This window comes from Scylla paramamosain, chromosome 3 (assembly GCF_035594125.1).
Source record: "Scylla paramamosain isolate STU-SP2022 chromosome 3, ASM3559412v1, whole genome shotgun sequence".
NCBI classification, from domain to species: Eukaryota; Metazoa; Arthropoda; class Malacostraca; order Decapoda; family Portunidae; genus Scylla; species Scylla paramamosain.
Window position 1 is genome coordinate 30,018,893 of NC_087153.1, and position 27,674 is coordinate 30,046,566.

A 27,674-nucleotide genomic window follows, 5' to 3' on the forward strand; every position below is an offset into this window, starting at 1 on the left:
TATATATATATATATATATATATATATATATATATATATATATATATATATATATATATATATATATATATATATATATATATATATATATATATATATATATATATATATATATATATTCCTCACACCATCTAATTTCCTCCCGAGTGCCCGTCATCTCCATTCAGTGACCGTCAGCTGGAATGAAGGCCGCACCAGGACCAGCCCGGCAAGGTGTGAGCGTCACCCAGCCCCTGACAACCCTAAAGATGAGGCTCGCGAGGCACGCTGTTCAAGGTCACGGCCACGGCTCGCCTGTCACTCACCTGTGCTGTTGCAGGAGGCCTCTTACCACTGGTTCCTCTCTCTCTCTCTCTCTCTCTCTCTCTCTCTCTCTCTCTCTCTCTCTCTCTCTCTCTCTCTGCGGCTGCTGCTGCTGCTGCTAAACCGGAATGAGTAAAGATGAAATGAGAAGGAAGCGAGAGCAAGTCCCATTTGTCATGTGTACTAGATTTTTTTTATATTCGTAAGCCGACTGATGAGAGAGAGAGAGAGAGAGAGAGAGAGAGAGAGAGAGAGAGAGAGAGAGAGAGAGAGAGAGAGAGAGAGAGAGAGAGAGAGAGAGAGAGAGAGAAATGCAGCTGGGGTCAGACTCAGTAAGAAAGAAGTAAAAAGTTCATTTGAGAAAGTTTTTTTTATTTATTTATTTTTTTCTTTTTTTTTCTTCTTTCAGAGGAAAGCACTGCACGAGTGAGTGATGCCACTGAAGATCTGGACAGTGTGATGGCGGTCTCATAATATATCTTGACTGTAAAAAAAGAAAAAAATACATATTCATGTTGCAGCTGAACATGGTGCGTGTGTATTGGATGTACATAACACCAGGTGATAAGAATGAGTTTGAAAACAGTCAAGTGAGTGAGAAATTGAAATTCTTCCTTGGGTAACCTTGTTTACAGCACAAGAACACAAGAAAACAAGAGAAGCAACAAGAAGCCATCAGACCTACAACTGGAAGTCCCTGTTTGAAACATATGTACCTACCTATTTCCACCTATCATCTTCATTCATAAAAATTTGTCTCATATTCTTAGGCTCCCTATAGCATGGTAATGTTATGCAGGTAAATACAATTGATGCTGAGAGAAGCAATGTGGATGTTTTTAGATGGCTTACACTAGTCCCAGACAACTCATAAAGGGACAATTCACATTATAAATAAAAAATTAAAATAAATAAACAGGTAAATAAATACAAACAGCGTAGCATTCAGTGAAATCCTGACAAGAACTTTAGAGAAATTATTATACAAACTAAGAAAATAAATTTAAGATAAGTATACAGGCAATTTATTACTTGATTTTTGTCACTGCAGCAACTGATGGTGCATTGATGAGGTGTAAAATCTGCAGAGCATTTCTAGGGTGACAACAGAAATGAAAATGTGGACTGTACATATGTTGTACATAAGAAAACTAAAATCTTGAGTACCTTGAATTACATTATTCATGACGTGACATAATGGAAATCTACCAGGTGAAAATTACCTATTTTGGACAAGAAACGTAATGCATAACAAGAAAGTTGCAATGACTAGCTAAAAGTGGCACAAACAGAACAACCATCCTAACACTGACATACAGGAGTGGGGCATGGGTGTGGAATGAAGACAAAAAAAATCTAAATATCATGTGGAAATCAATTACTGTGGGATGCTTGTAATAAGAAGAGAATGGATGATCAAAGCAATGAAAATGTACATGAAAGTCTAACATGTCTGTTCAAGGTAAGAGAATTGATTCAATGAATGGTGGTCAAACAAAATGCCCAGAGTGGTTTAATCACATGGAGAGAATGGAACTAAATGTAGTATCAAGAATTACAAAATTGAAGTAGATGCCACAGGAGTGAGACCTATTAAATAAGAAGACAACAGTGAAATTCTTGAGAAGGATGAGAAACTGAGAGGGATGGAGTGTGCATGAACAGACCAGGTAAAGGTGTAATGGGAATCTCCACTGCCTTGCTGACCCTTTTGAGAGAACTCCAAGGAATGGCATCACAGTTGATTAGATTACATTAGCTTATATAAACAGCAAAGGTGAAGGCTGTTAAATGAAGCTCTCTAGTCAAAATAAAACTATGGGTGGATGATTGAGCATACACACATGTACATAGTACACAAGTGGAATTAAAATACTAAATGGAATTAAAATGCAACTAAAAGTTCAATAACAAATTTATAGACATCTACATAGAATACAAACTGCAAAATGACATAGTTTTCCCCACTGAATGTATAGAAGGCAAGGAATTGAAGTGATCTTATATGACATAAATGATAATGAACACCAAGATACATCACATCTCTTGGACTATCACATACACATCGCATGGTAAGTAATGAATATAATTACAAGTATGAATTTTATCTACTGTAGCTACCCTAAGTTCTTTATGTCTACATACAGCCTATAAGCTTCAATAATTTTTGTGTTGATATGAAAGCCAATTCCACAGCTGCCAGACTTAATATTAAGGCATGAGGTTACTCTGCTGAAACACAAGCCTCCCTAGCCAGTGAGGAACCATACACGAGATGCGTAGAAAGAACCATGAATGACATGAGGTAACATGTATCAATCGCAGCTGACTAGCATGTTGGAGAGGAGCAGATGTACTGCAGTATGACAGTTTTATTCTTAAATTATGGGCATGAGCACTCACTTGAGAGGGGCCTGGGTTGTATAAGATCTCGTTCAAGAAAACACAGTACTGTACTACATACTTATCAACATCCCCCACAATTAACTTAGGTGGTTTTGATGAGGTACCCCAGCAGCCAAGCTCAGTCATCTTGCCACTGTGCATGTAAATAATGGGGGGGAGGGGAGGAAACATCTACAAAGTAACTCATCCATATGATGGATTCCATTTCATCTGCCAAATTGGTGAGGCAGTCAGTGATCTAACAGCAGTATAACATGGCATGATTCCTGTTGCTCTGAGATATTTCCATCCAATTTGGAATGAGATCTTGTCTCATTTAATCAATAATTTGGTAGGCAATGGGCATAAAACCTAACTTCTCTCATCTACCTATTGAAAGACTTTGAAGACTGAAACACCAGTTACAGTGATGGTTTAGGAGGTCTTCCTATTTTATGCAGTATGTAAATTTGTGTTTCAAGAGAAAGGTGCTACTATGAAAGATCTTGGTTATCTTGAAGTGCTGTATAACAATTCTGACTATTTCAACAACTGTAAATGCAGAACTATTTTAACAAGACAACACTTCTTATCAAGCCAGTCAAGTGTATTACATAATGATTTGATGACTGTGATACCATGTAGTACATCCATGAGTGGTTAGTAAACAATCCCAACCTTACCACAAATGAAAATCAGTAAAAATATGCAGTCTATCTATCTATATGCCAATCTAAATCTCTCTGACACCTCACTCCCTCCAAGAACATTTTCCAAGAAGGTTGCCATGGCAGAAAAGCCTCCACTACTCCCTACTTGCTTATTCAAGTGCAGTGCCTCCACTAAAACTTTTTCCACTCAAGTATTTCTTTACACAATCCTTCTACTTTCCAGGTGACTTTCCCCTCCTATCAGCACCTTCAATTTCACTCACATCTTTGCACCCATTCTGTCACCCCACACTTTACTCCATACCACATCTCATTCATATTTTTTATCCTCTTATCCCCTTATCTTGTCATTTCACATGGCCCCCCTCAGATAACTCATTTCCACAGCACACACTCTTAACTGTTGTACCCTTTTTCATGTCTAGGTCTCTGATGTATATGTAAATTTTAAGAGTACAATTCCTTCAACTTCTCTTTATGGCCATAGACACATTTCTCACTTTCATAACCCTTGCAAGTGATGTCGTGATACTACTAATTTCACAGCACTCCCTCTTATTTTTTCATCCTTCTTCCCAAGTTTAAATTAGCCCCTGATACAGCATGACACTGTTTTAACACAAATCAACTTAGAATCATTGATTTAAAATGGCCCCTAAAACAAAGGTCAAAAATCTATTTAAAATGAATAATTTTAACTTTAAGAGAATTGAAAAATTGATGCACATTGCTTTCCCACCACAAGAACCTTTATATTGAAACAATATTTTGATTTAGTGTTGTATCAAATTAAAACAAACTCTTATGATCCCTAACTCACAAAAATCAATATTCTAATGTACCTAAATTCGTTCACCTCCATTCTTTTCTTCCCCATTTTTGGCACACTTATACAAGATATAGTGTAGAGTCATACACATCCACTTCCTCTCCAAACATTTCTTTTCTCTGCATTCAGTTTCAGTTCCTGTATCAAACAAACACACACACACTACAGAAATTATCCGTCATTTTCTTAAGTTTTCTTTCACTCTCTGCAAGTAACATGGAGTCACTCACAGTTATGGTATCATAACATCCACTTCCTTCATATGCTTCCACTTCCTCTCCAATTTCTTTTCTCTGCATTCCCTTTCAGTTCCTGTATCAAACACACACACACACACACACACACACACACACACACACACACACACACACACACACACACACACACAAACTACAGAAATTATCCATCACTTTCTTAAGTTTTCTTTCACTCTCTGCAAGCAAAAAGGAGTCACTCACAAACAGTTATGCTATCATAAGCATCCCAATCAATCAAGTTCCAATCTTGCACCAGTATTTCCTACTTTGGCTTCCACCTCCCTCATGCAATTAACCATGAAAATATTGAACAACCATGGGACAACACATACCCCTGTCTCACTCTTGCTGCTGTGAAAAAAAAAAAAAATTCACCAAGCTCTTCCTCTAGTACAGATATGGGACAACACATACCCCTGTCTCACTCTTGCTGCTGTGAAAAAAAAATAAATAAATTCACCAAGCTCTTCCTCTAGTACAAATATACAAAGTCCACCATACACAAATATCTTTGGGAGAAACATGTTCCCTTCCTAAACTAAACCACCATGTATGAAAATCTTACTGGTGACCAACTTGTGGACTATGTTCTTAGAAGATTACAGTAAACTATTCACATAAGGTGCAATACTAGAGGATGCTAGTGTTGCTAACTTTCACTATCATATTTAGCATTTATGGGAAACAGAGTTATACTTTTGCTACAGACTTATATGTAAACATACACATGTTGCACCAGAAGCAACTCACTTAAGTAAATTGTGGAGGGTGTTTTACCAGGATGATATCCCATCACAGTGGTGTAACTGAGACAAGATGTCTAAATACATACATTCACAAGCATTCCCTCACATCTTAGCCTCTGGGCCTCTGGGTGAAAGCAGACCAACTGCATGATTCATGTTCTTTCTTCTGTCAGTGAATGAAATATTTTGTTATAACAATGTAACATCTGTCATTGCTGGCAGAATTAACCATGGAACCAGATTTGCTCAAGATATAAATAAAATAAGATTTCCCCTCCTGAAACCTGTACTCTTTACATGACCAGAGAACCAAAATGAGGACAGACAATGCTAGTGATCAGTGTTGTCCTTGGAAAAAGCATGACAGCCACACTTAAAAACCTTAACTTTATAATAATCCTAAGCCTTCACTTTAAAACCACCCAAAAAAATATAAATATACTGTAAATCATTACACAGTATATCTAAAATGAATGCAGCAGTATTAGTCTATGCACCTGATTCTCAGATTCTTGCAATTCAAAGTTACAAATAAAAGAATGAGATGAAAATATAAACAATGTTTAATTAGGAACCTGCACTGAATACATACTGTACATGTACGATATTATGACTGTCTTGTATTCTGTAAAATCCTATCAAGAATTTTAATTCAAAAACACAAAATTTGGTGAAGCATTCAATATAAATAAGTACTTTCTATACAAACTAAGTACTAAATATATAAATTAACATAGTGTTTCCTTTACACAATTCCTCATGTTTCATTAACTGCCTGGGGCAAAGGTGAAGATCTAACACAATGTGAAAAACCAGATTTCTCTGTCAAAGCACAACTAACTGCTGTTTATCTCTTTATAAAGCAAAGCACATTCTTATCTACGTAAAACTAAGACTGATACACTATTCACTAGATCATAACTAAAATCATCCATATCATCAATCACCCTAGAAAGACCACTGATGATAAGCCTCTCCAGCTATCTCTGCACATCCATCAGCTGTCTATTCCAAATTTTTCCAGTAATCTTCTTATGCTTTCAATATTTTTTTTTCCTCTCTGCTTGAACATTGCCTTATCATGGGGTGACATTCTTTAAACATAATTTTATGGATTATATCTTCCATAATACCAGACTTTACTTTCAGTAATTCAAGATACTCTTATTTCACCTTCATATTATACTTAAGTATTATTCTCATTCAAATTCCAATCAGGTTACCTTATTTTTTCATGGGTCTGAAAGTTGATAAGCTGTTTTAAACCACATGTTCCATATCCTATCTACTAGTCTTGAAGTACAAACAGGCAAAGAAACCAGGATCCATACCAATTACTTTTAGAACAATTTAGTTCAATCTTATCAACTTTAATGCCTCTATGAAGTAACAATGGTAGGCAAGTCTGCCCTAACATCTGATCCTTACACACTCAAGTCCTCTCCATCACTCTCACTTTATTACAGCATCAAATAGTACAATTCTCTCTCTCTCTCTCTCTCTCTCTCTCTCTCTCTCTCTCTCTCTCTCTCTCTCTCTCTCTCTCTCTCTCTCTCTCTCTCACACACACACACACACACACACACACACACACACACACACACACACACAAAACACATGCTTCAGCATTCTATCCACTTAGTGTGCATAGGATTTTCTCTCACAACAGTAGCATTCATTTCCACTCTTGTATGTTCTCTTCCATAACCTCTATCTCATCCCTTACCTCTTGAGACTGTCAATACCATGGTTCTACATTTCACCATTTCTATCCACAATTCATTTCTTCTCCATGCAAGACATGCTGTTCCCTCCATATACTTTGATTTCTTTCACCAGTGATTATGCTCACAACACAGACATTTCTCAAATACTGGGCAATTAATTTCTATTATCTTTTCGAGCACAAACTTTTATCACTTGAAGAAGAAAGGAGAAAGTATTACTGGGAATACATTTACACTCCAGTGAACCAAAAGGTCTACTAAGTTCAACTTCTATTATAATTAAAACTGTGAACCTGCTATTCCCTTGCATTAATACTAAAATTCTACAGAGATCTGTTCTATTAGCTAATACATACAACTACTCCCTATGAAAGCACAGACTTTAGATTACTTTACAATGATGAAATGAAGATGACTGGTTGATCATAGATATATCAAACAATGATATAAAAGAATGCATTTGTATTTCTCGAATATAAACTAGTGAAAAAGCTTACTTACAGTGAGATATATTTGTTGACACAGTATATATAAAACAGGAGACAGTGATTAAAAGAATATCTGAACAGCATCTGCAGGATTTTGTTCCACAGGACAGTAGGGACACTTCAGCCTGGCAGGGAAAAGAAAACACATGGTGAATTGAGAGGTTGCAAATTGCCATTTTCATGGATCGTGAAATATACTAAGGCATTAATTAATAAAAAACAATCCTTTTAAAAATCCTGCATAATTCAATTATACAAAAATTATTAATAGTCCTCAAAATCATAATTAATCAACTTATGATATGAAAGTAACACATTCATATTTTACTTAGATCTTTTCCAAGTTAGCAACAGGCAGTACATTACTCTATCATTAAGATGGGAAACAGTAGTAAGTCATAGCTTCCACTGAGTTCCTCACCATGCAAGGGTAAATAACTTGTAAATAAAGTAAATAAAGGTGTACTCTGTGCTTCTGTTGTTCTGCCCTCATTATCATTTACCATTATGAACAACTGAGTGTGCTGACCACCATACTAAGAGTATCTCATGGTATTGAAACTACTTATAAAAGGGAAATTTCAAAATAATATTTATTATTTTTTTTTTTATGTAGGAAGGATACTGGCCAAGGGCAACAAAAATCTAATAAAAAAAATGCCCACTGAAATGCCAGTCCCATAAAAGGGTCAAAGCAGTGGTCAAAAATTGGTGGATAAGTGTCTTGAAACCTCCCTCTTGAAGGAATTCAAGTCATAGGAAGGTGGAAATACAGAAGCAGGCAGGGAGTTCCAGAGTTTACCAGAGAAAGGGATGAATGATTGAGAATACTGGTTAACTCTTGCGTTAGAGAGGTGGACAGAATAGGGGTGAGAGAAAGAAGAAAGTCTTGTGCAGCGAGGCCACGGAAGGAAGGGAGGCATGCAGTTAGCAAGATCAGAAGAGCAGTTGGCATGAAAATAGCGGTAGAAGACAGCTAGATATGCAACATTGCAGCAGTGAGAGAGGGGCTGAAGACAGTCAGTTAGAGGAGAGGAGTTGATGAGACGAAAAGCTTTTGATTCCACCCTGTCTAGAAGAGCAGTATGAGTGGAACCCCCCCCAGACATGTGAAGCATACTCCATACATGGACAGATAAGGCCCTTGTACAGAGTTAGCAGCTGGGGGGGTGAGAAAAACTGGCGGAGACGTCTCAGAACACCTAACTTCATAGAAGCTGTTTTAGCTAGAGATGAGATGTGAAGTTTCCAGTTCAGATTATAAGTAAAGGACAGACCGAGGATGTTCAGTGTAGAAGAGGGGAACAGTTGAGTGTCATTGAAGAAGAGGGGATAGTTGTCTGGAAGGTTGTGTCAAGTTGATAGATGGAGGAATTGAGTTTTTGAGGCATTGAACAATACCAAGTTTGCTCTGCCCCAATCAGAAATTTTAGAAAGATCAGAAGTCAGGCGTTCTGTGGCTTCCCTGCGTGATATGTTTACCTCCTGAAGGGTTGGACATCTATGAAAAGACGTGGAAAAGTGCAGGATGGTATCATCAGCATAGGAGTGGATAGGACAAGAAGTTTGGTTTAGAAGATCATTAATGAATAATAAGAAGAGAGTGGGTGACAGGACAGAACCCTGAGGAACACCACTGTTAATAGATTTAGGAGAAGAACAGTGACTGTCTACCACAGCAGCAATAGAACGGTCAGAAAGGAAACTTGAGATGAAGTTACAGAGAGAAGGATAGAAACCGTAGGAGGGTAGTTTGGAAATCAAAGCTTTGTGCCAGACTCTATCAAAGGCTTTTGATATGTCCAGGGCAACAGCAAAAGTTTCACCAAAGTCTCTAAAAGAGGATGACCAAGACTCAGTAAGGAAAGCCGGAAGATCACCAGTAGAGCGGCCTTAACGGAACCCATACTGGCGATCAGATAGAAGGTTGTGAAGTGATAGATGTTTAAGAATCTTCCTGTTGAGGATAGATTAAAAAAATTTAGATAAGCAGGAAATTAAAGCAATAGGACGGTAGTTTGAGGGATTAGAGCGGTCACCCTTTTTAGGAACAGGTTGAATGTAGGCAAACTTCCAGCAAGAAGGAAAGGTAGATGTTCACAGACAGAGCTGAAAGAGTTTGACTAGGCAAGGTGCAAGCATGGAGGCACAGTTTCGGAGAACAATAGGAGGGACCCCATCAGGTCCATAAGCCTTCCGAGGGTTTAGGCCAGCAAGGGCATGGAAAACATCATTGCGAAGAATTTTAATACGTGGCATGAAGTAGTCAGAGGGTGGAGGAGAGGGAGGAACAAGCCCAGAATCATCCAAGGTAGAGTTTTTAGCAAAGGTTTGAGCGAAGAGTTCAGCTTTAGAAATAGATGTGATAGCAGTGATGCCATCTGGTTGAAACAGAGGAAGGAAAGAAGAAGCAGCAAAGTTATTGGAGATATTTTTGGCTAGATGCCAGAAGTCACGAGGGGAGTTAGATCTTGAAAGGTTTTGACATTTTCTGTTAATGAAGGAGTTTTTGGCTAGTTGGAGAACAGACTTGGCATGGTTCCAGGCAGAAATATAAAGTGCATGAGATTCTGGTGATGGAAGGCTTAAGTACCTTTTGTGGGCCACCTCTCTATCATGTATAGCACAAGAACAAGCTGTGTTAAACCAAGGTTTAGAAGGTTTAGGACGAGAAAAAGAGTGAGGAATGTACGCCTCCATGCCAGACACTATCACCTCTGTTATGCGCTCAGCACACAAAGACGGGTCTCTGACACGGAAGCAGTAGTCATTCCAAGGAAAATCAGCAAAATACCTCCTCATGTCCCCCTAATTAGCAGAGGCAAAACGCCAGAGGCACCTTCGCTTAGGGGGATCCTGAGGAGGGATTGGAGTGATAGGACAAGATAAAGATATGAGATTGTGATCGGAGGAGCCCAACGGAGAAGAAAGGGTGACAGCATAAGCAGAAGGATTAGAGGTCAGGAAAAGGTCAAGAATGTTGGGCGTATCTCCAAGACGGTCAGGAATACGAGTAGGGTGTTGCACCAATTGCTTTAGGTCATGGAGGATAGCAAAGTTGTAGGCTAGTTCACCAGGATGGTCAGTGAAGGGAGAGGAAAGCCAAAGCTGGTGGTGAACATTGAAGTCTCCAAGAATGGAGATCTCTGCAAAAGGGAAGAGGGAATTTCTTATAGTCAGAGGAGTTAGGAGAGAGGTATACAGCACAGATAAATTTAGTATGAGAATGACTCTGTAGTCGTAACCAGATGGTGGAAAACTCGGAAGATTCAAGAGCGTGGGCACGAGAGCAGGTTAAGTCATTGTGCACATAAACGCAGCATCCAGCTTTGGATCGAAAATGAGGATAGAGAAAGTAGGAGGGAACAGAAAAGGGGCTACTGTCAGTTGCCTCAGACACCTGAGTTTCAGTGAGGAAAAGAAGATGAGGTTTAGAAGAGGAGAGGTGGTGTTCTACAGATTGAAAATTAGATCTTAGACCGCGAATGTTGCAGAAGTTAATGAAGAAAAAGTTGAGGGGGGTGTCAAGACACTTAGGGTCATCGACGGAAAGGCAGTCCGACCTGGGGACATTTATGGTCCCCTCCCCAGATGGGGACTCCGAGGCTGGTGTAGGAGTCGCCATGAGTTTAAAATTTTTGAGTGAAGGGTGTGTGTGTTATTAGGTGCTTGTAGTTTCGTGTGGAGGAAGAGAGTTGTCTTTAGAGGGCAGGCTGTGACTGCCCCCTTGTGTTGTGAGACACAAAGGGAAACGTTCAGTGAGGTCACAGCTGGGTTTAATGATAAGTTCACAGCACCCCCTGAACAGTGCTTTAGACCTCACTGGGAGTAATTATCATTTTGGCAGGTGTCTACTGCCTCCTCCTTATAAATATGATGTATGAGGAGCCAATGTAATTAGATGATGCTTGGTAGGTAAGATGTACTAAGTGCATTTTTCTTTTTGACTCATGATATTTTTACCTGGTGGGTTTCTCAGGACACTGCACCACCAGAATAATATTCACCTTAATATTGCTCCAATTTAGCTATATTTGCAAATAAAAAATCAATACACAGGAAAGCCTTATTTCCCAACTTTTCAACATATGAAAAACAATGATATGACATCAGTAAATAAGGGCTTATTTTCAATATACAGCCTTAAAAATAAAATTATATGACATTCATTCTGGAATAATTACAAAGTATTAATAATTACAAACTAAATATGCATGCCATGTAATGCATTAACACCAATCACTAAATGTTTTTAATTAAATTCACTAAATAAAGAACTTGGAAAGTATGAGTGCATCTGTCAAATGCCAAATGAAACCTAAAAATTAATTTGCCTGGGACTTTCCTATTATTTTCCTATTTCCTAAATTATTCTGAGATAGTAACATTAAAACCAAGCACAGATACTCACTTGGCGCTGGTTGTGAGCTTGTTGAGGGCATCTCGAGAAATGACATGGCCACATATGAGGCGCATCGGAGGATTGCTCTCTGTCGACTGCTGCCGCAATATTGGGCAGGCAAATATGGAGTGATAGCGTGATGATGGACCCAAGTCTATCTCAATCTGTGAAGCAATATGTGTAGACAACTGTAGGCTCCATACACTCTAACAGCCAGCAAACATGCAGGGAAAAAAAAAAAAAAAAGCCTTAACTGGGAAAAATTTGCAAGCAGCATAACATCAATGATGGGATGGACTTTGAAGGGAATAAATCTGTTTAGTATCTCAACAAAACAATAGGAAAGAACTTCAGTGTCCTTTAACTTTGGAGAGACCTGTATAAAGATTTTGACAATGAAATAATCATTCCTCAACTTATATCCCAAAAGATAATTAGTTTGAATAGATGTCTTGAATTGCTAAATCATTCCCTCATGAGTTTTCATAGGCAAGCAACAAATGGTATACATGACACCAATGGTGAGACTACCTGCCAACCAATACTTACCGGCAACTCCTCTTTAGTGTTCCACATGTTATGTACGGCTCGCTGCTGCATCACCTGCTTGATGTTCAGCAGTACAGGTAGAGCTGTACACCCAGCATTGACACTGAAAAGGAAAATACTATTCATATGCAGCCTGCAGAAAATAAGAATCCCTGCACCTCCATCCAAACTTGATTCCAGTAATGTACAGACATAAAGTTCTTGACCAGAGAATAAATAATAAATACATGAAACTTAATTCATGGAGCCTTGAAATTTAGTAAACTGGCATTTAACCACAAAAGCTCTTTTAACCCCAGTGTTTCTAAGCACTACACTGATATTATGAACTGCAGAGGTAGTGTAACTCTGTATTCATGAGGCATCCCAGATCCACATTAAATCTGCCATTTCATCAACTAATCAGTTATTTCACTCTTACTATTTACAAGACAGAGACAGGAAATGTCTAGCACTATGAAATACATCAACTATGAAGTGAAAAGAATTAATTACTGATAACTGCCAAACAAGAATTTACACTACCTACATTATGAGTAACTGCAAATAACTTCATAGCTCTTAACTTTATATATAGTTTCTTTATCTAAAAAAATAAATAAATAAATAATAATAATAATAAAGAAAAATTAATTCAGAATGAGTGTACTTGATTGTTCCTTCTTACAATCTTTTAGTAATTTTTCTTTTATGCTACCATCAAGACTTTACATGGATCTAGCATACAGTCTCAGACAAACATCCTTTCAGCCTGCCTTTGCCATAACAAGTTCATCTCAGTTTTCTCACTTTCCTGTTACCAAAAACCCCTTTCCCCACATGAAGTCATATTACCCTAATAATTTTTCCTGTATGCAACTATCAGGCATGATCAACTCACCAGACAGCCAAGGAGCTATCTACTGAAAGACCAAGTAGAGCACAGGCATCGCGGGTGAACACCTCGCAGATCTCGGACCACTGATGGGAACCCAAGAGGTCTGTGTAAGGGGAATGCTCCAGGCCACCCTTCACATAGAGTAGGCAGCCCATCAAACTTTGGATTACTGTAATAGAATGACTAGTATTATTCACTTGTCACTTACATATAAATACACGATTCTTGGACTATAAATATCTCGGTAAGGCTAAAGTTACAACATTTTTTGAAACTACAAGACAGGAGCACACCACATGCCCTTTTGAACACAGTACTCCAGGCTCCTGTGTTCATGAAACTTTAATGCTAATACATTAGAAAAAAGTAATCAAGGTCATAAAATTGCAATACATCAGACTTAATGACATGCATACAATAAGGAACAGATAAAATATGTTCTCTATACATTAAGGTACAACCCAACTCATGAAGCTTTTTTTGTTGAAATATATAGTTTAGTTTTTATATGCTAGTACACAACAAGCACTTGCCCACACATCTGAGAGGAAGGTAAAATAGAGGAATCCAAACCATCAAAAAAAAAATACAAGTTGAGGAACCGCTACTTGGGATACTCAGGAATGGTAGTGCTCCAGAGTTTGCCCTTTTCAAAATTTAAGAATACTCAACACCAATATATGTAAAATCCAGAATTCCACAGTAATATCATCTATAAAATCAAACAGCATTTTTACCTGAGATTATTTGTAATACAAGTCACATTACAGGAGGTCATCTTACACTTACATGCTATCTATACCTACATGTATATACTAGACTGACATCCCTATAAGATGAGTATCCAAGACAAGCAGCAAAACACAAACATCCATACATACACACACACACAAAGACATTCCTTAGCCAAGACCACAACCATCCTTAGGCTGTGGGACTGAGGGGGCAGACAGGACAGATCCTCAACAATCAATGTACCCCTGCTAACAGCCCTATCTTCTCCTGCATCTGGTAAGACCAGATAATTGAACCAGGTAATGCACATCTATTACAAGACTGTAGAGTGCACATCAAATTCATGCATCAACAACTGCTCTTCATTCACAATCATTCTGTGTTGCTCCACAGACATCCTTTTCTTGCATCAAACCATCTATACATCTTGCTTCTTATTTTCCTCTTAGCCTTTTATCTCTACCATCTGATATGGTTATCCTCTTCACCAAACACTCTATCCATCCTCTCTACATGCCTAAACCTTCATAACACTCACTCTTTTGTATAATCAGTCAACTCTCCACACTTAAATGCAATTCTTCATTTCACTCTATTCATAGTCAGCACCAAAATATGAGGCAAAATAGAGCCTGTGTTCCACAAAGTATGTTCAGCTTATGTAACATCCTGTACAGTGACTCATATGGGCATTATAAATGGACTAGATCACTGCTAAACTTAGTACAAACTCAAGCTAAGAATTGTAAATGCACATGGCAAAAAGAAAACCATCCATGTATTTGAGGTAAAAGAATGAAGAAATATGAGACAAAGTACAATCTATCCATCTATATACCAGAGCAGCAATCCCACATGGGCTGCCCCAGACAAGGCACCACACACTCCAACACATCATCCACACTCTGCCCTGTCAGCCCAATACTCAATAATTATATTTTATACGCTTCATTTATTTAAGACATGCTTTGTTCATTTACACTTAATATTTTGCCATTAACTACATGTGTTATTAAACACATGGTCCTCTGACACCTCATCTACATTACACTGAATCCCTGTTCTCTCCTCCCATCCACCCTCATAGTCTCCCTCTTTCCAATCACTGCAAACTACAACAAAGCACTCTGTTCATTTCTCCCCACACCTTTCTTGCTTCATTCATTTGAAACCTCATCTCTATATCTATCCCTCCATGTATGGCAAAATGTGATTCTACAATACCCACAAAAGGTATGCAGAAAAATTTAAAAAATGAAATAAAATAAATAAATAAATAAATAAATAAATGTTTGATTCCCTTTCCTCCAGTAGTCTGTGGGGCCACCAAATGCCTTCAAAACAGCTTGAATGAGTTAAGGCAGTGTCAGATAATTTTCTACAATATTCAGGATCAATTCCATGTACCCAGGTCTTTGAGTGCTTCAACAAAGGTAGGAAATTAATGGAGTGTCCCTTTCCTGATTTAAGTTTTGTGCAAAACCAGAGCTCCTCAATGGGGTTGAAGTTCAGGTTCAGGTTGTTGTTGGGAAGATGCCTTTTCTTTCTGTTCCAAAATCTGTATAATATTTGCTTCATTTTTTTCTGTTCCTCTCTTCAAATAATAGTCTTCCAAATATCCAATTTTCTTCTGGATAAGGTTGCTGGAGTAATGCTTCTTTCTTCCTTTCCTTTAAATATCCAGGACACCACAATATAAAAAAGATTTAGTTCTATTTCCACCTCACACATTATTCATCTTGTATCCCCATCTTTATGTCCATTTCTGTCTTGTAGATGCAAATTATTTGTTCAACCTTTGTAAAAAATTTCAGGTGATGATCTGGTCATTCCAGTATGTTCACCTGCTCCTCTGCAAGCCATTTCATTATCTTAACCTTGAGGCAGGGTGCAGTGTCTTGCAAAAAGAAATTGCAATCACCAACTTGTGATGAGCCATACACATCTTGTGAGTCAGCAAAGGTTTGCACAGAAGCAGTGATGTTAGATGTGCTCTACCACATTACCAAACTCTGCAATAATTCTTGGATTTTCCAATGACTCTTTCTTCAAAACTTTGTCTGAAGCAGGTGAGGTTTTTCTGGGACATCCTGGTACTAGCTGACAAGGTGAAATGACACCAAAGAAAAATTTCTTGGCTCTTGAAAAGAGGTTGTAGACTGCCGATTTCCCCTTTCTGTATGCCTGCAAATTTCCTTCACAGGCAGATTAGCCTCCCTCAGGACAAGAATACATGCCTTTTCTTCACCAGTGAGATTCTGAGGATTCATTCTAAGGTGTCGGTGGATGTATGTGCAAGGAAGTGTGTGTGTGTGTGTGTGTGTGTGTGTGTGTGTGTGTGTGTGTGTGTGTGTGTGTGTGTGTGTGTGTGTGTTTGTATATATATATATATATATATATATATATATATATATATATATATATATATATATATATATATATATATATATATATATATATATATATATATATATATATATATATATATATATATATATATATATATATATATATATATATATAGGAAATGCAGGGATTTATTCTTTTAGTGACCCTTTCTGATGACCTTCTTGCTAGTACATTTCATGTGGCAATAGTAGGAAATGAGCTTAGGAATCCTGCTAAACAGTGAACAGATCTGCCAAGTAACTATATGTTAAGATCTAAACCAGTGATTGTCTGGAAAACTGGAAGTTTTGAAAGAGCAGCGCTGGAGCAGCCACAGACATATTTTCGGCATACTTTTATGGGTACTACATAAATCTTAAAGAATCTTCCTCCTCAAGCAACTTACCATTCATCCTACATTCATCCGCCTGCCCTCTACCTTCCTCAAACACTTCATTACTTTATTCTTCATTTCATGCACTCTCAATTTCCTCCTTTCACACACTCTTCTAAAGTCCTTTACCAGCTGTCTCAATCTCTGAAATAAATAACAACTGCATCACAAGGATATAATTTTCCCCTTGAGTATTTTGATATACATGTAAGAAAATAAAAATTTGTCTATTGAAGCAGCTGGTAATGGTCAGTAAAGCAATGCCTCTTCAAAGCATTGCAAACAGCAGCATTATGTTTTGTTAATGTATATAGAATATTCATAACTATCAATTTATATAATAATAATTCCATCTCTATTTTCTAGGCATCCAGTGTCTGGTACACCATTTTATTTTACATCCAAATTTTTCTTTTACAGGATTAAATGGTTCTTGTGTTTTGAGTAACATTTTCCTCCCTGGATACCCTTTCATAAGGAGTGGGCTTGATTTCAGAAAATTTTTTCCATGCAAAGAAAGCTAGCCAGAGCTACTGAGATCCCCATTCCAAAGGCACTATGTGATGCAGTTCCAATTTATGGGAGCATCTTATGGTGGGCGAAGGTGTCACCATATCCCTATGCCACTTCAAATGTATCAAAGGTATGTGAATACACAGTAGTAAATCTCTACAGTTGACCAGGTGCTGAACCCATCTTACCTTTCTCATGCTGGTAGACAAAGGGAGTGAAATGAAGGCGGGCATACTCAATGGCCTGTGGCACTCTGTGGGGACCTTCCTTCACAAGGTTGATGTAGGCTAGTCGATGTAGCTTGAACTCTAAGCTGCTGTTCTGTGCCAAGAAAACTCAACATTAGTGTCTTTGTATTACTTTGTATTATAAAGCCTTGGTGCTTGAAGATGTCAGTCCAAGGCACCTGACACAGCACTCTTACCTGTGCCCTCAGTTTCTCCCTGTTCTCCTCAGCCCACTGCAGTGCTGGGCCAAGGTCTCTTGCCTTTAGAGCTGCCAAAATCCTGTTCAACTCAAAGAAAGGCTCTCTTGACTCTTCCTGCAGCTCTAGCCCTGTTTCCTATGGAATGGATAAAAACAGCCATCACTAAAACCATCACTATGCACAGAACTGAAGATTGTTTCTTGTTTTTAAAACTTACATGAAAGGAAAGAAAAATGGAGCAGGATATTTATCAAACAGAATGCTAGAACAGCAATAAAGGAATCCTGTGAGTGAAATTATGTCTCCTTGTATCAAGCCCTTCAGCTATAATTATAGAATATAAATGCAATATACTCAGATAATTTCTTCTGGGACAATAAATCAACATGATGAATAAGGAAGTGATAATGGAATTATATGAAATTAGATATGGATAATTATCAGTGCATGGAGTCAGATGAGCAATGTCATGACATCCATGAGGATGTTTAGTTTAGTTTAATGGAGAGAGAAAAGAAAAAAAAATCTAGATTCAAATATACAAACATTTGCAACCTTTTAGTAAAGAATTATTTTTTACTACAGCTCATTAACTACCACACCAACACTGAGTTGTTTCCTAGGACCATTCAATAAAAAACATCCACAGTAAGTACTACTATTGCTGCTTGATGAAATCCCCACCAAGAACAACATCCAGTAACCTGACTTACACTGATGAACTCCTCAGCAATGTCCAGCAGTCCCTCCCGGAAAAAGTGCTGGCAGATCACCTCATTGACAAGCTGCTGCTTGTCTCCACTAAATACTGAGTCATTACTGATGCACCCAAAGTCTGCTGTAAAGTTCTGAAGGAAGAAATAATAATTTACTATGAACATATTTGCATGCTAACAGACAAAATATTACAATTACAAATATAAGCCACAACAAAATGGTTACATCAATTTTTGCTTCACTGAGAACTCACCTTGTCAATTGCCTTGCCAACCTTGGAGACAGAGGAGTGCAGGTCCCTATGTTCAGTACTGAGCCGGTTCACAGCCTCCTTAACACGCCCAATGGCCTGACTCAGGATTACTGCCTGTGCCTCTGTGATGTCTCCACTGCCTACTAAATACAAGAAAAGTAAACTCAGTTATCCATATTGTCATTGCTCTGCATGCTTTTTTTTTTTTTATCTGAAACTGAGGCAACTGTTAGTCTATTATACTTATCATCACAACATTCTTTCACCTAACATAACTCATTCTTACACTCTTACTGTCAGAAAGAAGAAAAAAGAAAAAAACTCATTATACACAAATCACTTCAATCTACTTTTCACCACCAAATTAATGCTGTCAACTCCCATCCCTTCCCCTTCATCAATATGTTATCTGTTGTTAGTTTGATTCCCCACCTTCAACAAGTCCATTACACATAAGTTTAAAGTCCTCAGCAGGTTCACATGCATCACTTGTTAATAAATCATCTCATAGAAAATAAAAAATTTTAGTCATGCAACCTACATTATTATTGCACTGTGATTTCATCGTCTACTTAATTACGTGTACACTATTTCCTTCTGTATTCAAATGGGTGAAGGGCATATACCCCTGCAAATGAATCATGGATTCCCATGAATACTTAATATAAGATTTCAAAGATATGACAGCAATATAAAATATCATGAATAATAAGTAACCAGGCATCAGTTATCAGAAGTACTATAGACTGTACTACATACAGTGTAACCTCAGTTACCAAACGCCTCCCTTTTCAAAACAAATCAGTTTTCAAACAAAATTTTGAACTCATAATTGCTTCGGTTCCCATACCATAATTCAGTTCTCGAACAAAGTTACTTGATTTCAAATATTAAAAGACGGTAGATCTTACCAATAGCAGCTCCCTCTGTCTTTTATTTTCACTCCTCTCCAGGAGTAGCAAGCTTGGGAACTTGGTGGGAAAGTGGGGTTTTAGGGGGGGAATGCCAAAATAGGCAAAAGTTAGGACCTCTTAAAAATCTAAGGAGAAAAACACCACTTTTAGGAGAAAACTTCAAAAACAGTCAGCAAACATTACCTAACCTAAACTAGCTGGGGGCTCCACCCCACCTCTGAACCATCCCTTAAGGACTCTAACCTAACCTAAGCTAGCCAGGGGGCTTCACCCTCCTGGGCACCCCCTTAAGGATTCTTACCTAACCCAACCTAATTCAACCTAACATTAGCTAACCTAACCTAGACTAGCCAGGGGCTTTGCCCCTCACCCCCCTCTGGACCATCCCCCCTTATGGAATAATCTAACCTAATATTACACTAGCACACCACACTAACAGGAATGATTTAGAAGTACTCACAAAATTAAGATGTACAGATCCCTGGGTTTCCCACTGTAGCGCAGGAAAAAGTTGAGCAGACCCAAATCGCAATCTGTACACTTGTCTGATGCCATGATGAAGATAGAATTGACGTGGCAGCTCCTCTGCTGCCTTTCATATCCTCGTGGAGGACTACACACAGATTAATTCTAAACTACATAGGCTATTTGAATCAGTGGTACTATGTGCAGTACAAATATGTGATGCATAAAGTTTTATTTGATTATATATTAATATGATAGTCAATTTGCATCCAGTGCAGTAGAAACCTGCCAAAATTATAATTACTCCCAGAGAAGTCTGAAACACTAGACCACGGGGTGCTGTGAACTTATCATTAACCCAGCTCTGACCTCACTGAATGTTTTCCTTTGTATGTCACAACATAAGGGACAGTCACAGCCTGCCCTCTAAAGACAACTCTCTTCCTTCACACAAAACTACATGCACCTAGTTACAAACACACCCTTCACTCAAAATTCAAAATTATCATGGTGACTCCTACACCAGCCTCAGAGTCCCCATCTGGGGAGGGGACCATCTTGGAGATACACCCAGCATTCTTCACCTTTTCCTAACCTCTAATCCTTCTGCTTATACTGTTACCCTATCTTCTCCATTGGGCTCCACCGATCACAATCTCATATCTGTAACTTGTCCGATCGCTCCAATCCCTCCTCAGGATCTCCCAAAACAGGGATGCCTCTGGTGTTTTGCCTCTGCTAATTGGGGGTACCTATGGAGGTATTATGCTGATTTTCCTTGGAATGACTACTGTTTCCATGTCAGAGACCCATCTCTGTGTGTCGAGTGCATAACGGAGGTAATAGTGTCTGGCATGAAGGCATACATTCCTCACTCTTTCTCTTGACCTAAACCTTCCAAACCCTGGTTTAACACAGCCAGTTCTCATGTTGTACATGATAGAGAGGTGGCCGCAAAAGGTAATTGAGCCTTCCATCACCTGAGACTGTATTAATAAAGATTCTTAATGATAGAGGTTTGACTCAGCCCGACTCTCAAGCTTAGAGTTGTGCTTAACTTCCCAAGTTGTGCTTAGTCTAGGTCTTAAATCTAAGATAGGTCCAGAGTCTGCTTAACTTTAAGAATTACACTAAGACTAAGTTAACCAACCAAAGATGGCCGACCATGGAGCCCAAGCCCACCACCTCACAAATTATCATCCCCGCCAGGATGTTTTTGATGACTTGAGTGTCTCTGAACTGTTGGAAATATATAAAATAAAACTGCAGGAGTGTTATTTGTGACATATTTGGCAGGAGATGCCTTTGAGAGCCCCACAGGAAGGAGTGATGCACTGATGCTAGTAATTAAAGTAATAATTACAATGTTATTCAACCATTGGGAACTGCAGCTCTGCAGCAGTGATGACTTTGGACCTTCATGTGTCTTGTTGTTGGAGTGTCTCATTTACCTACTTAGTAGTAAAGACTCATGCAGCTTTTTTGTACCACTGAAAGAATGAAGCCCCTCAAGCTACATCTTTCCTCATAATACTAACTGGACAAGGAAGGAATCAGTCCAGCCAGATTTCCTCTATTGGCTTTTTCAGCCTTAGGGGTCATCATCGCCTCCATACTAAAGAAAAAGGACAGGAAAGGAGGCGCCGCTGAGTGGGAGTGGTGGACAACACTGCCTCAAGGGCATACAAACTGAGACAAAATACACATGCCTTGCGCAGGATTTAATTTGCTTATTAATAAACACAAATTTATCATATCCTAACAAAATCAATGACAAATTATTATTTTTCATTATTTAATCCAAAAAATGTGAAAAGATTTCACTATTAACTCATAATTGAGAAATATAAGATTTTACTGTTTTGCTTTATCACCATTTCATACTGGGACATCTCAGCACAACTTTAAGACAGCTTAAAAAGATAAGCACAAGTCTAAGCAGAAGGCTGAGACAAACTCTAAGAATATTTGTTAATATGGCCCCTGAATCTTGTGTGCTTTGTATTTCTGCCAAGCATTGTGTCAAGTCTGTTCTCCAACTAGCCAAAAACTTTTCCATTAATAGAAAATGTCAAAATCTTTCAAGATCTAACTCCCCTCATGACTTCTAGCACCAAGCCAAAAACATCTCCAATAACTTTGCTTCTTCATCTTTCCCTTCTGTATTTCAATCTGATGTCACCACTGCCATCTCATCTATTTCTTAAGCTGAACTCTTCACTCAAACTTTTGCTAAAAACTCTACCTTGGATGATTCAGGGATTGTTCCTCCATTTCCTCCACCCTCTGACTACTTCTTGCTACCCATTAAAATCTTTTGCAATGATGTTTTCACGCCCTCACTGACCTAAACCATCGGAAGGCTTATGGATGGGATCCCTCCTACTTTTCTCTAAAACTGTGCCTCCATGTTTGCACCTTGCCTAGTCAAACTTTTTCATCTATGTCTATCAACATTTACCTTTCTTGCTGGAAGTTTGCCTACATTCAGCCTGTTCCTAAAAAGGGTGCTCTAATCCCTCAGACTACCATCCTATTGCTTTAATTTCCTGCCTATCTAAAATTTTGCAATCTATCCTTAACAGAAAGATTCTTAAACATCTATCACTTCACAACCTTCTATCTGATCACCAGTATGGGTTCCATCAAGGCCACTCTACCAGTGATCTTTGGCTTTTCTTACCAAGTCTTGGTTGTCCTCTTATAGAGATTTTGGTGAAACTTTTGCTGTTGCCTTAGACATATTAAAAGCTTTTGATAGTCTGGCACAAAGCTTTAATTTCTAAACTACCTCCCTACAGCTTCTATTCTCCTCTGTAACTTCATCTCAAGTTTCCTTTCTGACCATTCTTTTGATGCTGTGGTAGACGGTCACTGTTCTCCTAAATGTATTAACAGTGGTGTTCCTCAGGGTTCTGTTCTGTCACTCACTCTCTTCCTATTATTCATCAATGATCTTCTAAACCTAACTTCTTGTCCTATCCACTCCTACGCTGATGATACCACCCTGCATTTTTTCACATCTTTTCATAGACATCCAAGCCTTAAGGAAGTGAACAGTTCATATAGGGAAGCCACAGAATGCCTGACTTCTGATCTCTCTAAAAATTTCTGATTGGGGCAGAGCAAACTTAGTATTGTTCAATGCTACAAAAACTCAATTCCTCCATCTACCAACTTGACACAACCTTCCAGACAACTATACCTTCTTCAGTGACACAAAACTGTCCCCCTCTTATACAGTGAACTTCCTCAGTCTGTCCCTTATTTATAATCTAGACTGGAAACTTCCTCTGCCAGTTTTTCTCATCCACCCAGCTGCCAACTCTGTACAGGGGCCTTATCTGTCCATGTATAAAGTATGCTTCACATGGAAGGAGGATGGTGGGGGGCTTCACTCATACCGCTCTTTTAGACAGGGTGGAACCAAAAGCTTTTCGTCTTATCAGCTCCTCTCCTCTAACTGTCTTCAGTCTCTTTCTCATCACTGCAATGTTGCATCTCTTTCTATCTTCTACCACTATTTTCATGCCCACTGCTCTTCTGATCTTGCTAACTGCATGCCTCTCCTCTTCCCACAGCATCACTGCACAAGACTTTCTTCTTTTCTCACCCTTATTCTGTCCACCTCTCTAATACAAGAGTTAACCAGCATTCTCAATCATTCATTCCTTTCTCTGGCAAACTCTGGAACTCCCTACCTCCTTCTGTATTTCCACCTTCCTATGACTTGACCCTCCAACACAAAAAAAAATAAATAAACAAATAAGTAAATAAATAAATAGAAATAAAAAATATAATAATAATAATAATAATCATAATAATAATAATAATAATAATAATAATAATAATAATAATAATAATAATAATAATTTAGCTGATCCATGAGGGGCCGCTGTTGGTAAGATTAACCTAATAGACAAAGAATAAGCTGCCGTTTATTACTAATTCATAGTTTCTATAAATATTTTCTTCCTTTTTATATATTTGAAGGAGAGACACAATGTGTAAGAGAGTAATTTAATCTTTAAAACACAGTAAATGTGATTCCATTGAAGAGCCTTGATGGAAACAATCCTGAGCTGGCTAGCTAAGGAGCAATCCCATCTCCCAAGCCATCTGTGGCTCTCTTGATGACCCACAATGCCATCACTACTGTACAACTGCATTTGCCCAGTAGCTTTTCCCAGCAGCATGATGTCATAAGTGTTATGATCACCTTCATTTTTGGCAGTAAGTGCGTTGTTCCTCTATGTGTCACTCTATAAGGCTTCCCTCACTAGATCAATGATCAACAGAATACCCGGATCCTCTAAATAATATCTTCTGATGAGTTGCGTGTCACTAATTACATTCAATACCTCCTTTCTGGATAAATTTCTGAGCTGGAAATGTTGTGGAGAGGCCATCTTAGCAATGGGAACAACCATCATAAACCACTAAGACAGGGTGGACTGGTGTCCAGGAACAGATTAATCCATTTTACATTGATTCCTATAGGGAAAATAGTTATAGTTTTCGAACATTTTGAATTTCGAATGGCACTCAGGAATGAATTAAGTTTGTGAACTGAGGTTCCACTGTATATACTTAATGCAATTAGCCACTGAAATTTTTAGGTACAAGAAATTTCACCTTATGCTAAAGGTTCATTATCTTCTATGGGCACTTGGAGATGCACCCAAGATCAGCAATGCACCACACTAAAGCCACATGCAATAAAATCAAAAAGTACCATAGTATATGACTCAACAGATAATGGAACATTATACCTGTAACATTGGAAAACATGAGAACACAATTAGTACATAAAGATAGTTTTTCATTGGCATAATAAAGACTGAGGCAAAGTCAGGACCCAGATAAGGGCTGGTGGCATCAGACTGAAGGCAGGCTCCTAGCTGTGCAGTGGTTTTAAAACAAGCATAGAAAGCCAAAATTATTTTCATTAAAAATCACACAACAGGACAATGTTTGACTCAAAAGTTAGCACAGTAGTCCAGTTTAAATGTTAGAGGTCAAAATTCATTCACACAAGTCATGCAGGATCCAGACAGCAATCAGTCAATAACAATGATTGATTAGCAACATGCACAACTTCTCTTTGATTTCAAGTCAATCCAGCCTTAGGTCACTCCAGCCCAAAAAATTTAATCCAATGGTTCTCAAATTTTATTGCTTAGCAACACACCAATTTAAGTACACACAGGAAAACTATGGAGCACACTTGAAGGGATAATCACAATGCACAAGTATTTATGTATGTTCAAAGGGTAAGGACAAATAAGAAAGTAGAGGGCTATCACAGATGATTATGATAATGCAGGCGGTTTCCACATTGCTTTTTATGTTCTTGTTCCTCTGCTCCACAAAGAAATAAAGAAACTTCAAGCTGAGGTGCACCTGGTGAAGGACAGCACACTTGCCCAGTATGTGTGAAGGACTTATAGATCTCTGCAAGGTTGCACATTTTGTTTTATGGCAGAAATATGAACAACATGAGCTCAACAACTGCTTATAGCTTGCTCCTTTCTCTCTGGACTCATCATTTGATTAGGTAATAATGAAAGATGTACTTTTAACCAAATTTAAACCACTGTTTGCAGTGTTTTTGTTGATGACAATGTTAAATCACATTTTACAATTTGCAATTGAAAATCTTTAACATTTTATTTGACAACTCTATAAATGAACGCTTCAAAACCACATTTTATTTTACGATTTTGTTAATTACAATTTTACACTACATTTTATTCTATGATTTTGTTAATGATAATTATTATTACTATTCATACTCTTCCAAACTATATAATGACAGTATCATGGTGGCCACTGGGTGCTGGAGTAACTTGGTTGGGGGTTGTATGGAAGGCAGAGTGACCAGGATTAGGAGCTGGAATGACTTGGGCCACATTAACTTGCAGCCCCACTGACTTGTTTCTTTCTCTTCTGTTTCCTTGTCAAAATTTATTGACATCCTATTTTATTCAACAGTTAGCAGGAGTGTCCTACAGTGTGCTTGTGGTAACTATTAAATTTCTTTTAATAAAGTTTACTGAATACATGGGTTATGAATATGTGCACCACCACCACCAACACTCTGGCTGTGAAGGGAGAGACCTGGCCCATGGCAGTTGTGTCTCATGGCATCTCACATCACCCACATTCACCAAGTCAACACGGTTTACACTGACTTGCATAAAGTGTTAAGGGTTCTACTACTGACCCCATCTTCATGATGAAAAACAAAAACCATTCCTCTCCCAGGGTGATACCATAAGATGACCAATTCCAAGTAGCATAAGCTTAAATAACTACAGTCAGATTATAAAACCCATAAAATTATTACACCTGAGTACCTGAGGAAATGCAGTGAATTAGCAGATCAGCAAAAGATTATAAACCCTACTACTGAATTTTTGTAACTGTCCATTAACACAACTTAAATGACAGGTCACTATCTATATCCAAAACAGTGTGTAATAATAAGAATAATAAAGAATTGTTGCATGATGCTTGTAGGTATTTATTCAAACTTCCATTAATTACTACAGATTTCTGATAAACTCGGACTATGCAACTGGTGCATGCAGACAACACTGGTGGTGTCTTTGGTCAGGTGCATTCAGGCAATGATGCAGTTACTCCACTTATAAAACAACCACGATACAAGCCTGCAAAGATGCAAATAGACACCAAGTGGATACCTACAGTTAAGGATGTCTTCAAATTAAACAAATTTAACCTAACTAACCTACAAACCACAGAGGCTTTGTACTCCCATGATAAATTCATACACTATAAAATACTTAAGCATTAAAATTCAACATTGCAAGTAATTCAGTTTTCTGATCACTTCAGCCACAAGAAGTAAATAATAAATTAAGAATTTAATAAATTAATTATATACCTAAGCAAAGTAAAACTAAATATGTGATACATTTTTTTTTCTTTTTATTAAGTGACGTATGTACCTACCCTTCTCTGTAACACCGTTCAAGGTGTTACAGAGACCAGGCCTGGATCAGTTCTGGTAACCTTGAATGAATTCCTTCCTTTTCCAAACCTTACCAAACTCGTCTCACTATGAAGTTGCAAATCAGTGGTAAAATACAGCAAAGCTTACAAATGAATTTATGCATGTTCATTATGTAACACAAGAACCATAATAAAACAACCAAGCATGGACAAAGGAAGACTGCTTTGGTACACACAAAGGGAACATCAATTATCACCAACACCACATCAATAATCTCAACACTGACCAATGTAGACAACCGAACAAATAAAAAAAAAATACCTAACAACGACAGCAAATAAGGTAAAGGCACTCAAATAAAGCACATTAAAGAATACTAAGTAAAGCAGTGCACTCAGCCCTTCTTATTTAGCACCACAGAGAGCGAGCATCACCTTGGTCTATCTCTGACTGCAGGCTCTCGATGTTGCTGTGTAGGGAGGTGATGGTGCTCGTCGCGTGGTCACTGTACGAGGTGAATTTGGACAGGACTTTTTCTATTTCTCTGGCCACCGCAGTACACGCGTCCATCTTGTTGTTGTTGTCCCTCGCACCTGTACTGCCAGCCACTCACACGCCGGGACCCCACCGCCACTGGCCACTCACAGGCTTTCTT

General features: G+C 38.2%; 1 protein-coding gene across 3 annotated transcripts; it reads right to left on the bottom strand.

Moving 5' to 3' along the window:
• Positions 1-658: 658 nt before the first annotated feature.
• Positions 659-27,641, bottom strand: LOC135093434 (E3 ubiquitin-protein ligase RMND5A-like). Of its 3 annotated transcripts, XM_063992720.1 has the most exons (10): positions 27,454-27,640; positions 18,662-18,804; positions 18,405-18,539; positions 17,689-17,826; positions 17,453-17,585; positions 13,238-13,403; positions 12,358-12,460; positions 11,818-11,972; positions 7,420-7,531; positions 659-787 (listed from the first exon to the last, which is right to left on the bottom strand). In XM_063992720.1, exons 1-9 carry the CDS (start codon positions 27,587-27,589, stop codon positions 7,468-7,470), a joined length of 1,173 nt encoding a protein of 390 aa, XP_063848790.1. In that variant the 5' UTR covers positions 27,590-27,640; the 3' UTR covers positions 659-787; positions 7,420-7,467. The 3 variants fall into 3 exon arrangements, with proteins under 3 accessions (XP_063848790.1, XP_063848795.1, XP_063848781.1); XM_063992725.1 differs by lacking the exon at positions 659-787 and having other exon boundaries at positions 5,737-7,531; positions 18,662-18,801; positions 27,454-27,641; XM_063992711.1 differs by lacking the exon at positions 659-787 and having other exon boundaries at positions 5,737-7,531.
• Positions 27,642-27,674: the final 33 nt, after the last annotated feature.